Below are 15,332 nucleotides of genomic sequence, written 5' to 3' on the forward strand. Positions count from 1 at the left end.
CGGCACGTTTCGGGAAGGAAGTCTCTCCGAGAGACTCCGTCGACCGTAAGGCAGCTTCTCCTCTTCCCGTCGCGTCCACACGCCGACTCTTGACTACTCAGTCTCACCGGGTTGACCAAAATCACCGTATACACTACTAAGTCTTTTTGGACGATCTCTTCATTGTACGCATCGTTATGTGGTGCGCCTTGGGGGCTAGAGTCATCGGCTTGAAAACTCCCGTAGAGCCGTAGAGCAATCACGGACAAGAGACTGGATAACTTGGTACAGTAAAAATCCTAAGAGCTACTCTAGTACTTGGTATGTTACAATGATATGTAATATCTACTGAGGACACGTGGGCTGTACTATACGCCCGCTTCCGCTGCTTCTCAGCGCGGAGCGGCGGCGGCAGCTCGCTTTCCACGACGTCTCTTCTCGGGCGCTAAAACGTGCCCTCTCTAAGCTGTAATCGTAGTAATAGTAGCTGCCTGAGGGGGGGGCATATCCCCGCAAGTCTCCAATGACGGCTGAAAAATCCGACTTTAAGCTCTTGTTTCCTAAGCGTCGTACATTTCTTTCACTCCAGGTGTCGGAATCGGTGGGCGGACATCTGGCTAAGACCCAGGACGGAGTACTGACACTTCAGACAGTGATAGTGAGTCTGCTTCTGGTTGTGGTTGCAGCCCTGGATGCCGCAGGGCTGCGATGGGGTGAACTTCTCGAAGCCGGCCGCGTTGATGGAGTCGCGCTTCTGGTGCTGCCGACGGTGGGCCACGACCTTGTTGGTGTCCGTGCAGACGAAGTCGCACTTCAGGCAGTGGAAGTGGGAGGCTTTGTTCTGCTGCTGACCTGCGAGAGAGAGAGAGAGAGAGCGAGCGTGAATCACTACAGGATATTGGTATGTGGATTATAATACGAGATAGATTTGCTGTCGGAAAAGGCCAAACCCCGTAAGACATTGAACTGTTGACCGTAACTCTTTGAATCATTATAATTATATTTTAAAAATCAAGAAGAGGGAGTTGGAGTGCTTACAAACAATCTTTATTATAATTGTTAATTGTATTTCACAGTTAAAAAAAACATACGATTGGAGTTGGACCTTTCCAAAAACAAAATGCTTATTTGTTCCTTCACAAATACAAACTTGAATATTTCTACATTTAGAGGTTTTACAATTGCAAAATATCACATGACAATACATCTATGAATGTTAATACATAAATCTAAAACTAAGGTCTTCATGTAAGTGATTGTATAGACAATAATTTGCTTCCAGTAATAACAATTTTAATTTTTTAAAAACTATTACTGCAGAAATTTGAGGCTGAATATTATTGGATTGTTATTCACAAGTGGGTCATAATGCCTACTAATATTGCTTTCTGCTTATAGGAAATTTTATCCATTTTTGAAGATGTGTTTCTCAGAAAATGTTTGGCTGTACGATATATCTGTACCTCGTAGTTCAAGAGAGATAAGTGTCGGGTAAGACGTTCCTTGCTTATCGGTAAATTTGTATGATATGAAGGCGTTTCGAGGTATATCTCCTCATCTGGTCTAAGTATACAAGCGAGATATATCAAGCGTATAATCCATTTCCATGATTGAATAGTCAGCTAAATTATCATTAGTTTATTCACCTGAGTTTTTTAATTCATTATAGCATAATTTCTCTCTTGTATTGTTAAACTTGCAGCGTATGATTTTATATTGAACAGGTTAATATAAGTTTCTCATAGTTTATATAAGACAGATTAAATTTTAACATTGTTACTGATCTTAACCCTTTTACCTCCAAAGGACGTACTGGTACGTTTCACAAAACACATCCCTTTACCCACATGGACGTACTGGTACGTTTCACAAAACTCATCCCTTTACCCCCATGGACGTACTGGTACGTCCTTGCAAAAAACTGCTATTTACATTTTTTTTGTATATTTTTGATAACTTTATGAGAAACTTCAGGCATTTTCCAAAAGAATGAGACCAACCTGACCTCTCTATGATGAAAATTAAGGCTGTTAGAGCAATTTAAAAAATATATATTGCAAAATATGCTTGAAAAAAAAAAATGCCTGGGAGTTAAGGGTTGGAAATTTCCAAAGAGCCTGGGGGTAAAAGGGTTAAGGCACTTTCTATTAATTATTACTTCTCTTGTAATTTATTTATTTCCTTTCCTCACAGGGCCATTTTTCCCTTTTGGAGCCCCTGGGCTTATAGCCTCCTGCTTTGCCAACTAGCGTTATAGCTTAGAGATGATAACAATGAAAGTTTTTACAGTACTTAAGATTTATAATCACTTCTAAACTATGAGGAACAGATACTATACATCCAGATTCTTGCCGAGAGGAGCGGCCGAGAAAGAACAGCATTAGAAATATAAAAGAAAAGCCCTCTTAAGTTGAAAGCAACTGAACAGGTAGACATTATCCATATACAAGAGGGAATCCTGAAATACTGCAAATATACATAACACTTTAATATTAACCCTTTTACCCCCAGGCTCTTTGGAAATTTCCAACCCTTAACCCCCAAGGGGTTATTTTTTCCCCCAGCACATTTTGCAGTATATATTTTTTAAATTGGTCTAACAGCCTTAATTTTCATCATAGAGAGGTCAGGTTGGTCTCATTTTCTTGGAAAATGCCTGAATTTTCTCAAAAAAATTATCAAAAATATGCAAAAACAGAAATTTTCATAGCATTTTTTTGCAAGGACATACCGGTACGTCCATGGGGATAAAGGGATAAGTTTTGTGAAACGTACCAGTACGTTCTTTGGGGGTAAAAGGGTTAACTAAGTACATGTAATTAAATATGTGTAATTTTATGCTTCATAGATATACAAACATGGATTGGACATGAGTTTTGAACAAGGTTGTTGGGGAATGACTGTGGAGTGAGGTTTACACACACACACACACACACACACACACACAAAGGTCAAATGAGCAACCTTAGACCTCGGAACTGAGAGCTCACTAGAGGAGGGAGTTCTATTCAAAGGACTCAGGTTTGGTAAATACAATATACTTTTAAAATTTCATATTTTTTCCTCTGCAAATACAAGAATTTCTGGGCTCCAAGCTGTGCCGGCCAGTGAAATGCTCCTTTAGCACCATTTCTAAGGTATATAACTGCTATATATTACCAGAGAAAAAAATTAGCATAGGAATGCCAGGTTGAACCCAGCTCGCTCACCTATATAAGGTGTCGATATAATACTGGGGCGTGATAATTCACAACCAGAGGTCTCGCACCATTTAGATATCTCCTCTTCAAAATCCCCGCCACAGCGAGGTGCCGATCAACACTACTACCACTAAACTAACCCACGCCAGTGACGTCACTCCTTTATAGCACATCTTTACGTGAACATTTGTATATTTTACTCTTCTGGAATTTGATGTTCAACTGGTTCTACGATGATAGTCGAAGGGAGAACTCCGAGAACTCCGTAACCGGCTTCAGAGAAGAACCTTGTTCGATTTCCTAATGACTCCTCCTTCTAGCATTTTACCTACTTCATCATTTATTTCATTCTGGAATTTCATAGGGAGTCTGTACGAGGGTACATAGATAATTTTCTGCTTGTCCTTTAACCTTCTTTGATGCTCGATCACATCTGTTTTTCCTAAGGATCCATCCGTAGTGGAACCTTGTTAAGAACCTTTGGGAACGTTCCACCGTGGGTTACGCGAAACAACGGGTTCGAAAGATATTTCTCCGTCCTGTTACTTTGTTTTAAGAGGAATTGGTTATTTTTCTTTTAACAGATTTTGTTAGAACGGATACTGCGGCCTAGCTTGCCTCGAGTGCTCGACAGTCACGGCTACTACACGCCACCGTAGACTAGATGCTTATAGGCTCCTTGGAGGAGCTAAGTTAACTATACAAACTTACTTGAAGGTACTATACACTTAGACACACTGTTTCCTCACTGGGCTATTTTTCCCTGTTGGAGCTCTTGGGCTTGTAGCATCCTGCTTTTCCAACCAGGGTTGTAGCTTAGCTAAGTCCTTGGACTTTTTTTTTCTGTTTTTACATTGGCCCTATGGTGGATGTTCAACAAGTCTTGTAGCGTCCCCTTCAAGGATTATTTAATAACTTCCCAAACATCGAAGGTGAAGCTGTTCTGGCATTGTTCTTAGGTAGTGCCATAGCCTCTGTACCATGGCCATCCACTGTCTTCGGTTAGAGTTCTCTTGCTTGATGGTACACTCGGGCACACTATTCTATCTAATTTCTCTTCCAATTGTTTTGTTAAAGTATATATAATTTATATAGGAAATATTTATTTTGTTACTGTTTTTTTAAAATATCTTATTTTACCTTGTTTCCTTTTCTCACTGGGCTATTTTCCCTGTTGGGGCCCCTGGGCTTATAGCATCCTGCTTTTCCAACTAGTGTTGTAGTTTAGCAATTAATATTAATATAACAGATCCTTGCCAAACTATGTCATACAAAAACAAGTTCATCTTGAAAGCTAACGAGTGCAACGAGCTCTCAATTGACCAGGGAATTAGTCTCCCTCTTCAGACGGTGCATACGCTCGCTCGATCCTCTCAGGAAGTCATAAAAAGTAAAATTTTTATGTATACTTGTTCCTGCTGGTGTTAGCAAACGGCCAAGTGCACTAAAGACCGAGATGCTGAATCCTCTTCAGATGCTGCAAAGCCTTTACCGGGCCACACGAGGATCTCGGCATGATCTCAGAGGGAGGGAATCAAGAATATGTGCTTATGGATCGAAGGGTTTTGTCTTTATAACAAATGCAGGTATGAAGACAGAACGATTAAGGTGACAACCACCCTTGTGGCTAACCTAATAAGACAAGCCACAAAGCTCTCTTCCCCAACACAAAGGCCCGGAAGACAAGCCACAAAGCTCTCTTCCCCGACACAAAGGCCCAGAAGACAAGCCACAAAGCTCTTCCCTGACACAAAGGCCCAGAGGGAGACAAGCCACAAAGCTCTTCACCGACACAAAGGCCCAGAAAACAAGCCACAAAGCTCTCTTCCCCAACACAAAGGCCCAGAAGACAAGCCACAAAGCTCTCTTCCCCAACACAAAGGCCCAGAAGACAAGCCACAAAGCTCTCTTCCCCGACACAAAGGCCCAGAAGACAAGCCACAAAGCTCTCTTCCCCGACACAAAGGCCCAGCAGAGGGAGATGGCCTGAGGCCAAGGATCCTGTCAGAAGCACAAAAGACAGACATGACAAGGTGTTGAGGAGAATGGCCAAGCCCCGATCAGGGGTCCTGAGTTCCCGATAAGGGCAAGACTGCCTGAGGCTCCAAGGAGAGGTCCAAACTTGAAGAGATGGGTTTCACATCTCGGATAAGAGAAGCTTCCCGTGCTAAAGGTACATGAGGAAGTCTCATCTGCCGAACCGTGACTAAAACTTCTTTACGTCTACGATATCAATCACATAAAACGGACCACTTTCCCTGTTAAACATCTGCAGAGTACTGTACATTAAAGGTATCCAAAAGTCTCTTTCTAAGTCCTGTATGTTATCACTGGAAAATGTGGCGCAGATTTCTAGGGCAGTAGAAGTTTCGAGTCTAAAAATGGTTTTCACAAAAATGTAATTTATTTTTCTAATGTTCTACAGGCTTCCACAGGACGCAGTTTTCGAACTCCTGAGCAAAGTGCCAGCAGAGAAAGTTGGACTACGAGGTATTCTCTTTCTGGACCTTGATGAGAATGGCCAGTAAATTGGAAAACTACTCATTGAGGAAACTTTGGGGCCACGTCCTGAAATCCAATGAGAATAACACTCGATCGATCATTGCAAAATTTGAATGAATGATTTGAAGTTCTATGGCATCCTGACATCGAAGGTCATTGACGCCGAATAATGGGAGAAAGGTGTACACATCCGAATCATTCCATGTGTGCAGAAATGCAAGCTCGAACACCACGTACAGATCTGTAACTGGAGAGAAAAATAACCAGTGGCTTTTTGTTTAGCCGAGTAGCGAGCAAAAGGATCACCGATGATCCCCACAGCACAGAAAGCCTCCGAGCTGATCTGCGAGGTCATTTCTCCTACAAGGAATGTACCTTGCTATAAATACCACGGTGTGGCAAACCACACGTGTGTAACTGCTTTACCAACTGGCAGAGTAGTAGAAAACCTGTGCTAAATTGCTTGTTGAAATAAGCCATTTACCGTGGTGTCTTCGCTGATCGGTACTATCGACTGATTCGTCAATAATACTTGGAATGCTTACAAAGAATGAAACCCTGACAGCAACTACATAACGTTGATGTGGAGGAGCCATTTCCCCTCTGTCCACATGCTCAAAGAGACTAGGTCTGATAGCAGAAGTTCTGCAAAGTTCTACAGTAGTAAAGAGTTCTAAAGAATTCCCACGTTGACATTCCCGGGCTAGCCACCAGTAGCCGTTTTTCTACATGTCCTGATCCAGGCCCAGATGGGAGGGAAGATCCCATGAGGGCTGACCAGCACATCCTCTGACACCATTGGTAGATATCCCAGAGAGGCACAAGCTTCACCACTGAAGACAGATGACCAAGGAAACCTGGCCTGATCGTAACAACTGCACCTCCGATGGTACCAGATTTTAATGATAGAGATGCCTCAATGGATGTATCCCGTGTGAATGGGGCTCGACTGAAGCCAAAGTGAACACTTACACGAATACCTTGGGAGGAGTTGACAACCAGGAGGTACTTCCGGGAAGACGATAGGTCCGCAAGAAGGCAAGAAGTCTCCCTCTCTCATGGAAGACAATGCAGAATTGTCTGTTTCCATCTTGAACGCAGTTTGATGAACAAGCCGGATACGCAGTTAACAATCTGAAGACTTTCTTCTTCTGAGAGTGCTTCGATAGTGAGTAGGGTTCCCCTACTATAAAGGACCAGAAAAACAGCCCATAAGGTAAAAGAGAAGTACCTAAGCCTGGAATGGGGGACGACAGGTCAGAGTACGGAACCCTTAAAGGAGGAATTATTTACCAACCTTCCTTCAAGGCATAGCAGACCCCAAAATATTGGTCTGAAGTCTTCTTCAGAAGCAAAGGGGACATCTCGCACGCCTGAGAATGCACTCCTCTTTTGACCGCGTGGAGAGTGGAGCCTTCAAGTGCCAATTCTTCCTTTCGTGTCTCCCGAAGACCCGTGAAAAGGGGGAAGAGTCAGTCTTCTGTACAAACATGAACTGTGATAGTTGACTCTCATGAGCCCCATTCTATGGTGTCGACACTAGCAGCCCTCAGACTAACCTCGAAGATGCAAATAGTCACAGGCAAAGTTTCTTCCAATGACAAGAAGAAAAGGAAAACTAACTGGCTCATTTCTTTCAATGCCACAAATACCCTTCGCTACTGCTAGAGACGTAGAGGTCTGAAGTACTGACGACATAGGTTTCAACGGCTTAGAACCACAGTCACTGAGGGAACAGATGTTCAAGGAATGACAAAAGAGGGCCACAAACTCGAGGAAACTTTCGTCATCGGCAATGGACAAGATACAAGAATGCTGCACAGCCACACAGGTGTGATTCCCTCGTTGAGGAAGATATTTTAACTCGAGAAACCATAACCATGTTGTGGGCGAGTATCAAAGTCATCGTACTCTATACGTTTATCCCCGAAGACCGACATCGAGGAGTGGCAAGACAGACTGAGGGTTGAGTGGTTCTGAAGGGAGAGAGAGAGAGAACAACCAAAAAGATGCTGAAGAAAGTTTCTTGGCCTTCTTCCTCCTGCTGCCAAAGGACCTACAGTATATGCAACAGTTGTTGTTCATACAAGACCTCTTGCATGAAAGACCTACAAGAAGGTGCAAAGAGAACGGTGATCAACGCAACAGACACAAACCTCTCCCGTACCTTACTCTCTTTCCCGGGACACTTTTGCATGGGCTCAAGGTCTTCTATTATGAAAACCATAAAACACAAAGATCCAATGGCAAGCAGAGAAGCAACGCATGTCCTCGCTCGAAAACAAACGGCTTAACGAACTCAAGACAGGCAGGTTGAGGGCCCTCAACTCCCGCTCCCCTGCCGTTACTATAGTAACTTGTTTATTGATTCAACGTTCATTCCAGCTTGGGCTGGATAATGCTCCTAATTAAGGACGACAATTTTACCAATTATTCTGACGGGAACAAATCTATAAATTTAAGAATATCGACACACTGCACTATTATAAATGTGTCCAAAACAACACGTATAAAACTTGTATTTTCTGAGGAAAGAAATTGGATCTATTTGAAATTGTTTGATTAATAATCTAAGGGCACTAAGTATTTTTATTGTTATTACTAACACCCAAGCTACAACCTTAGTTGGAAAAGCAGGATGCTATACGCCCAAGGGCTCCAACAGGGAAAATAGCCCTGGAAAGGAAATAAACTACGAGAAGTAATGAGTAAAGAAGAGCCAAGAGAAAAATATGCTAGTCTACGTCCATCTGATCGCTGAGCAAGAAGATACTATACTGTGGAATCAAAGGCTTTTACCCCCAGGCTCTTTGGAACTTTCCAACCCTTAACCCCCAGGGGTTATTTTTTTCAAGCACATTTTGCAGTATATTTTTTTTTAAATTGCTCTAACAGCCTTAATTTTCATCATAGAGAGGTCAGGTTGGTCTCATTCTCTTGGAAAATGCCTGAAGTTAATAAAAAAATTATCAAAACTATGCAAAAAAAAATAAAGAACTGTAGTCGTAAGTTAACTTTGCTGGTAGTCAGTCATAATCGGCAATTTTGTAGGACTTTCAATCGTTAAAATACAGTACTGTACTCTGTATAATTTTATAGATATTAATTTCTACTGCCCTGAATATATACTGTACAGTATTTTGTTTTATATACTGTACCTATTTTGATCTGTATACTGTTAATATTTCTTTTAACCCTTTTACCCCCAAAGGACGTACTGGTACGTCCTTGCAAAAAAAACTGTTATTCACATTTTTTTTGCATATTTTTTATAATTTTATGAGAAACTTCAGGCATTTTCCAAAAGAATGAGACCAACCTGACCTCTCTGTGACGAAAATTAAGGCTGATCCCTGAGCAAGAAGATACTATACTTTAGAATCATTTATCACTTGAGCTAAGTTCACTTTATCTGATGCAAAGTTTGGAGTTGAAATCTAAAATTATAAACTGTTTATCTTCTCAAGTCAATTGATATACATTTTTTCTATTTTAACATTTGGAAAAAATTGAAAAAGATCCAATATATCTTTCCAATGATGTTCAATCCAATGCCTTTAGAACGCTAGGAGACGCATGCATCGAACGTTTCTCTATTAAAAAGGCTTACGTAAGTCTCTCTTCACAGTTTATATAGTATATATCAGATCTATCTTGAAGTTATTACCGATATCAAGATGTTTTATATTAGTTAATAATTATTTCTCATGTACAGTAGTCTGTATATTTCCTTTCCTCACTGGTTGGAGCCCTTGGGCTTATAGCATCCTGGTTTTTCAACTAGGCTTGTAGATTTGCTAGTAATACTGTTTCCTTCTACATATGCGAAGACCGTTAAAGGCTTACAGGCCGCTCATGAATGGCGGAGGCAAGGGACAGTGACATTGCCCATTCGAGCAGGACAATGCCCTAGAGACTGACCATACAGTAAATCCATACAATAGAGCCCAAGCTCCTCTCCACCCAACCTAGGACCAAGGAGGGCCTGGCAATGACTGCTGATGACTCAGCAGATAGACCTACAGGCTCACCCAAACCCCCCTCCTTAGCTCACAATGATGGTGAGGCTACAGCAACCAAAGAAACTAACAAGTTTGAGCAGGACTTGAACCCATCTGGCATTCACCAGTCTGGGGACGTTACCACAATGTTCTGCATATGTGGAATGGACTCCTGTCTTGTTCTAGACATGTAAATACTGTATGAAGGTGTTTTTATCCTTGGCAGTATCCACTGAAAATGCAGTACTCGACTAAGCACTAATCAGAACCTAGCTGCTTTCTCCTAAGCCAACTTAATTTCTAAGGACTGTCAGTCAAACTACAATTAATTGCAGTGCCAAAGTGTTTTCTTTCCTACCGTTATCACTACAATGCGCTCTCTCCAATGCCGTCTATCAAATGCATCCTCTTCCACCAAACCTCTTCTCTCCATATCATCCTTCATTACCTCGCCATTTAATTCTCTACTTCCCTCTCGATATTCTACTCAACACGTACCCCCACAACCTGAAATCGTTTTCTATGTCATCCTTATTTCATTTTCCAATCTTTCAAGAAACCGTATAACTGACGCACAGACTCTTTGAGCCCCGTTAACTCGCCTATCATAGAAGCTTAGACTGATAAATTTACCTTGCTTACCTCTCATAGAAGCATAGACTGATAAATTTACCTTGCTTACCTATCATTAAAGCGTAGACTGATAAATTTACCTTGCTTACCTATCATTAAAGCGTAGACTGATAAATTTACCTTGCTTACCTATCATAGAAGCATAGACTGATAAATTTACCTTGCTTACCTATCATAGAAGCATAGACTGATAAATTTACCTTGCTTACCTATCAAAGAAGGATTTCTTACTTATCATAGAAGGATTTCTTACCTATCATAGAAGCATAGACTGATAAATTTACCTAGCTTACCTATCATAGAAGCATAGACACAATCCGGACGACCACAGGAGACGTTAGATCGGTACTGATTGAAGTCCCCTCCCATCAGGGTGTCGAGGCGCTCGTGCCTGGCCGTGTGCTGGACGAACCGCGTCTTGTCGCAGAAGGAATAGCCGCAGTCCTTCCGCATGCAGTGGAAGTGGGTCTGGTGTTCGCGGTACCCACAGTGCGGGTACTGGCAGTCTTCGTTGAACCTGGGGGACGAAAATTTATTCTACACGTTGTTGCGTAATTCGGGAATAAGCTTACAGAACGTATTTCAAGTCTACCGAGAAATTTTAAGTCTTATGAATTTTGTTGTTTCTTTTATTACGTATATAGTTTAATTTTTTTATTGTAGTTAATAATTAAAAGGCCTTTATTATAGTTAATAATCAAAAGGCCTTTACAGTATTATAATTAATAATTAAAAGGCCTTGACCTTGTTATTCAATTTCTTTTTTAACTTACAAATATTGAAATATAATTATTATAGCAAATATAATCTTAAATTTATAAATACAAAACTATTTATAATTTCTAAAATAATTACCAGAGAAAATATAATCCTAAATTTCTAAATACAAAACTATTTATAATTTCTAAGATAATCATTATAGCAAATATAATCAATTTTAAAAATTATATCAGAGGAATTGAAACGTGATGTATACTAGACTATATAACTGATCGAATCTTGAGCCTTGACTTTACTTAATCATTCCCTTTAAGGTTTAATTTTCCCAGTTGCTACAAAGTAACCTCGATTTAAAAAGCACCTAATAAAGTGAGATACAAACTCTCATGGCTACAAAAACCCTCTAATAAAGCCTCTAATAAAGTTACAAGATACAAACTGGCAAGACAAAGAAACGTTATTCGTACAGACTCGTATACCTGAATCGCAAGTATCCCTCTGGTACCGGTTCGTCCTTCAGCATGCGAAGTGAGTGGTTGTTGCGGATCTTCTTCGCCTCCTGGGAGTTGAAATCGTCGGCTCCGATCCTCTTCCCCAGTAGGGCCAGGTGGGGCGACGTCCCCAGAGTGGCCGGCAGGATGGGGTTGTGCTCTCCGGGACCCTGGAGGACGGGCGCGCCCAGACCCGGGCTCGGCCCGACCGAGCTCAGCCCGCCGGGTCCGGCCGAACCGTGCGTCAGGTCTCCGTTTGGCCTCACGCCAGGGATCATGAGGCCCTGCTGTGCCATGGCGGCGAGGGCCGGGTTGAACTGCCAGGCTGTCGGCGGCAAGAGGCGGGGCAGCGTGCCGGGGAACATCCCGGATATGCCGAACTGAGGTGCGAAGGGAGACGGGAGGCCGGGGAAGGTGGCGGCCTGCGTGTAAACTAGCGGAAACTGGGATGGAGAGTGGCTTAAAGTACTGCTGATGCTGACGCCCGAACTGAAGGGCTGCGGACTGCTGGTCGATATGATGGAGGGCGCTCCCCCGCCGCTGCTGATCACGCTCTCGTTCGGGCTGGTGGGACTGATCGGCCGGTCGCTCCCTTCTGCCTTGGGGTGGAAGGAGCCCTCGTCGTCGTCTGGCTCGCCGCGGCTCTCGGAATCTTCGTCGGCCATTGCAGACAGGGAACCGGGATTCATTGGGTTACTGGTGGCGTGTTTCAGCAAATGGGGCCTCAGTTTCTCGTGTTCGCTGAACGCCTGGTTGCAGATTTGACAGTGGAAGTGCTCCTTTTTCTTTAGCTTGCAAAACGGCCGCCCGCAGGAGAAGTCCGGCCCGTACTGTGGATGCCTCTCCATGTTGAGCCACTCGGCCCCAAGAGTCGCCAGGTTGGCCATGTGCTCGCTCTTGACCATCTCGGCGATCTGGTCGTGCTTGGACATGTGGGACGGGAACATGTCCCCCGGCTGGCTGAGCGGGCGCAGCTGGTCGGAGTCGTAGTCCTGAGTGTCGTCTGGATCCCCCTGGTCCATCTGGTCGCGGATGGGAGAGTGCGGAATGGGCGATCGTCTGGTGGCTGTTATGGTCAGGCTGCCGGACACCGGCAGCGTGTAAGTCGTGGAAGTGTGCGGCCTCGACGAGGGAGGAATGGGGGTGACGAGGGCTCCGGCCTCGCCGCGCGAAGATCCGGACGCCCCCATGCCGGTGGAGCTGGAGGACGTCGATATTGGGAATGGCGAGAGTGGGTAGAAGATTCCGGCAGACTTCACAACTGGCGGGGAAACATCTACAAGTCAGTGTAACCTGAATCTAGGCTGAGTTATTCGGAAGGATGTTGAAATTTGCACTTTTTTAAGTTTGGAAGAAAGTCAAATACTGTACTGGACTTTATAAAACAATATTAACTTTGTTACTTTTTTAAGCTTAGAAGAAAGTCAAATTCTGGACTTTATAAAATATTAACTTTGTTACCTTTTTAAGCTTAGAAGAAAGTCAATTTCTGGACTTTATAAAACAATATTAACTTTGTTTTTTAAATAAATAGTCAGTCAAAATCTAAACTTATTGGTAAAGTAAAATTCTAAACTGTTATTCAGAAGGAATTCAAAATAATGTAACATTAAATAAACATCAAAATAAGAAAAAAAAAAAACTGTTTCTGTATCATATCACAAAGTATAGTATTAAGTAGAGTGAAAAATTCATTGTATTCGATATTTTTCAGAGTACAAATATAGAACAGGTTACCAACGTGAATTTTCTTACTAAGAGAATGAGAAGCAAAGAGGGATGAGAAAAGGTTTGATAAGATAAATATAATTTAAAATTACAAAAAATTGAAGAGATGACTACTGTATATGTAAATAAACTTATAACAAACATCTTCGCCTTATCTAATACAATGAAATAAACTCTGTCATATGTAAACTACGAAGTACGTTAATGTTTCCTCTACAATGCTTTTTGTTTTAGATGTTATGCAATACTTGTGAATTATAACACTATTGATATAATTAATAATTAATAGTTAAATTCTTATGAATAAAATGTACATGTGAATTATAACACTACTGTATAGATATAATTAATAATTAATCGTTAAATTCTTATGAATAAAATGTACAGCAGTAGTCAAAAGTGATAAGTTATCAAGAAGCAACAGTTTCGACTTCTGAGACTAAATAATTCAACTCCGGCACAACGGGAGGCATCCCTAACCTTGCGATTTGTTGGGACCTTCGGCGGACGGCGGCGTCTCCATGGGGCTGTCGGGCCGAGGCCTCTTCAGGTAGATTGGCGACTGAGGTCCGAGGCTGTGCACCTGTCCGCCGTCTTCTTGCAGGTGCTTCTCCGCGTGGGATTCCATCATTTGGTAGCGGACGAACGACAAGCCACAGCGAGTGCAGTGGAAGTGTTTGTTCACCTTGTTGCTGTCGATAAAGAAGAATATTATTAATATTCTAAAAAAGAATCATCTTATACTGTATAATTACTGTATTTAACCCTTTTACCCCCAAAGGACGTACTGGTACGATTCACAAAAGCCATCCCTTTACCCCCATGGACGTACCGGAATGTCCTTGCAAAAAAATGCTATAAAAATTAGTTTTTCCTATTTTTTGATAATTTTTTGAGAACTTTAGGAATTTTCCAAAAGAATGAGAACAACCTGACCTCTCCATGACGGAAATTAAGGCTGTTAGAGCAATTTAAAAAAAATATACTGCAAAATGTTTTTGAAAAATAACCCCTGGGGGTTACGGGTTGGAAATTTCCAAATACCCCTGGGGTAAAAGGGTTAATTACTGTTTTTAATAAAAGTATGTACAGTATACATTAACCCTTTTACCACCAGGCTATTTGGAACTTTCCAACCCTTACCTGCAAGGGGTTATTTTTTTCAAGCACATTTTGCAATATATATATTTTTATTGCTCTAACAGCCTTAATTTTCGTCATAGAGAGGTCAGGTTGGACTCATTCTCTTGGAAAATGCCTGAAGTTTCTCAAAAAAATTATAAAAAATATGCAAAAATAATGTAAATAGCAGTTTTTTTCAAGGACGTACTGGTACGTCCATGGGGGTAAAGGGATGAGTTTTGTGAAACATACCAGTACGTCCTTTGGGGGTAAAAGGGTTAATCGTATACAGTATTCATAAAATGCTTCTAAGGACAAAGCCATACTTATAAAAAAACACTGAATATTCTAATGTAAAGATTAATTTCCTGTACAGTCTAAAAAGAATTCCCTTCTTAGGAAAGCTACGAGTATTCAAATCTTGAGTAATTAGAATGTCTTTAGAACAAATTAAAATACAGACTTGTAAGTTAAAATCATCACTTTCATCTCAAGACTTTGGCCAAAACTCCTTAAACTTAAAATTTTACAAGACAAAAACCATCATGAAATGTCCCTGTAACTTCTCACGCTTCGAGAGGTGAAACTACAGACATTCCCTGTAACTTTTCACGCTTCGAGAGGTGAAACTACAGACATTCCCTGTAACTTTTCACGCTTCGAGAGGTGAAACTACAGACATTCCCTGTAACTTTTCACGCTTCGAGAGGTGAAACTACAGACATTCCCTGTAACTTCTCACGCTTCGAGAGGTGAAACTACAGACATTCCCTGTAACTTTTCACGCTTCGAGAGGTGAAACTACAGACATTCCCTGTAACTTCTCACGCTTCGAGAGGTGAAACTACAGACATTCCCTGTAACTTTTCACGCTTCGAGAGGTGAAACTACAGCACTAAGAAGTAAATCTGAAATGTAAATATCCATGAAACTTATACTACAAGGCTTCGGACATC

General features: G+C 41.7%; 1 protein-coding gene across 7 annotated transcripts in view; it reads right to left on the bottom strand.

The window, feature by feature from the left end:
* Positions 1-233: 233 nt before the first annotated feature.
* The window catches only part of LOC137633920 (zinc finger protein castor homolog 1-like), a 28,583-nt gene continuing 13,484 nt past the window's right edge, over positions 234-15,332 (bottom strand). For 5 of the 7 annotated variants that reach the window (XM_068366160.1, XM_068366158.1, XM_068366159.1 and 2 more), the window contains 4 exons: positions 13,735-13,946; positions 11,503-12,802; positions 10,609-10,832; positions 234-831 (listed from right to left, as the gene is read on the bottom strand). In XM_068366160.1, the coding sequence (XP_068222261.1) occupies positions 560-831; positions 10,609-10,832; positions 11,503-12,802; positions 13,735-13,946 (2,008 nt within the window). In that variant the 3' untranslated portion in view covers positions 234-559. The remainder of the gene's footprint in view (positions 832-10,608; positions 10,833-11,502; positions 12,803-13,734; positions 13,947-15,332) is intronic. The other 2 variants (XM_068366157.1, XM_068366155.1) reach the window with 2 other exon arrangements.

The sequence above is a fragment of the Palaemon carinicauda genome, chromosome 43 (genome assembly GCF_036898095.1).
Source record: "Palaemon carinicauda isolate YSFRI2023 chromosome 43, ASM3689809v2, whole genome shotgun sequence".
Taxonomy (NCBI): domain Eukaryota; kingdom Metazoa; phylum Arthropoda; class Malacostraca; order Decapoda; family Palaemonidae; genus Palaemon; species Palaemon carinicauda.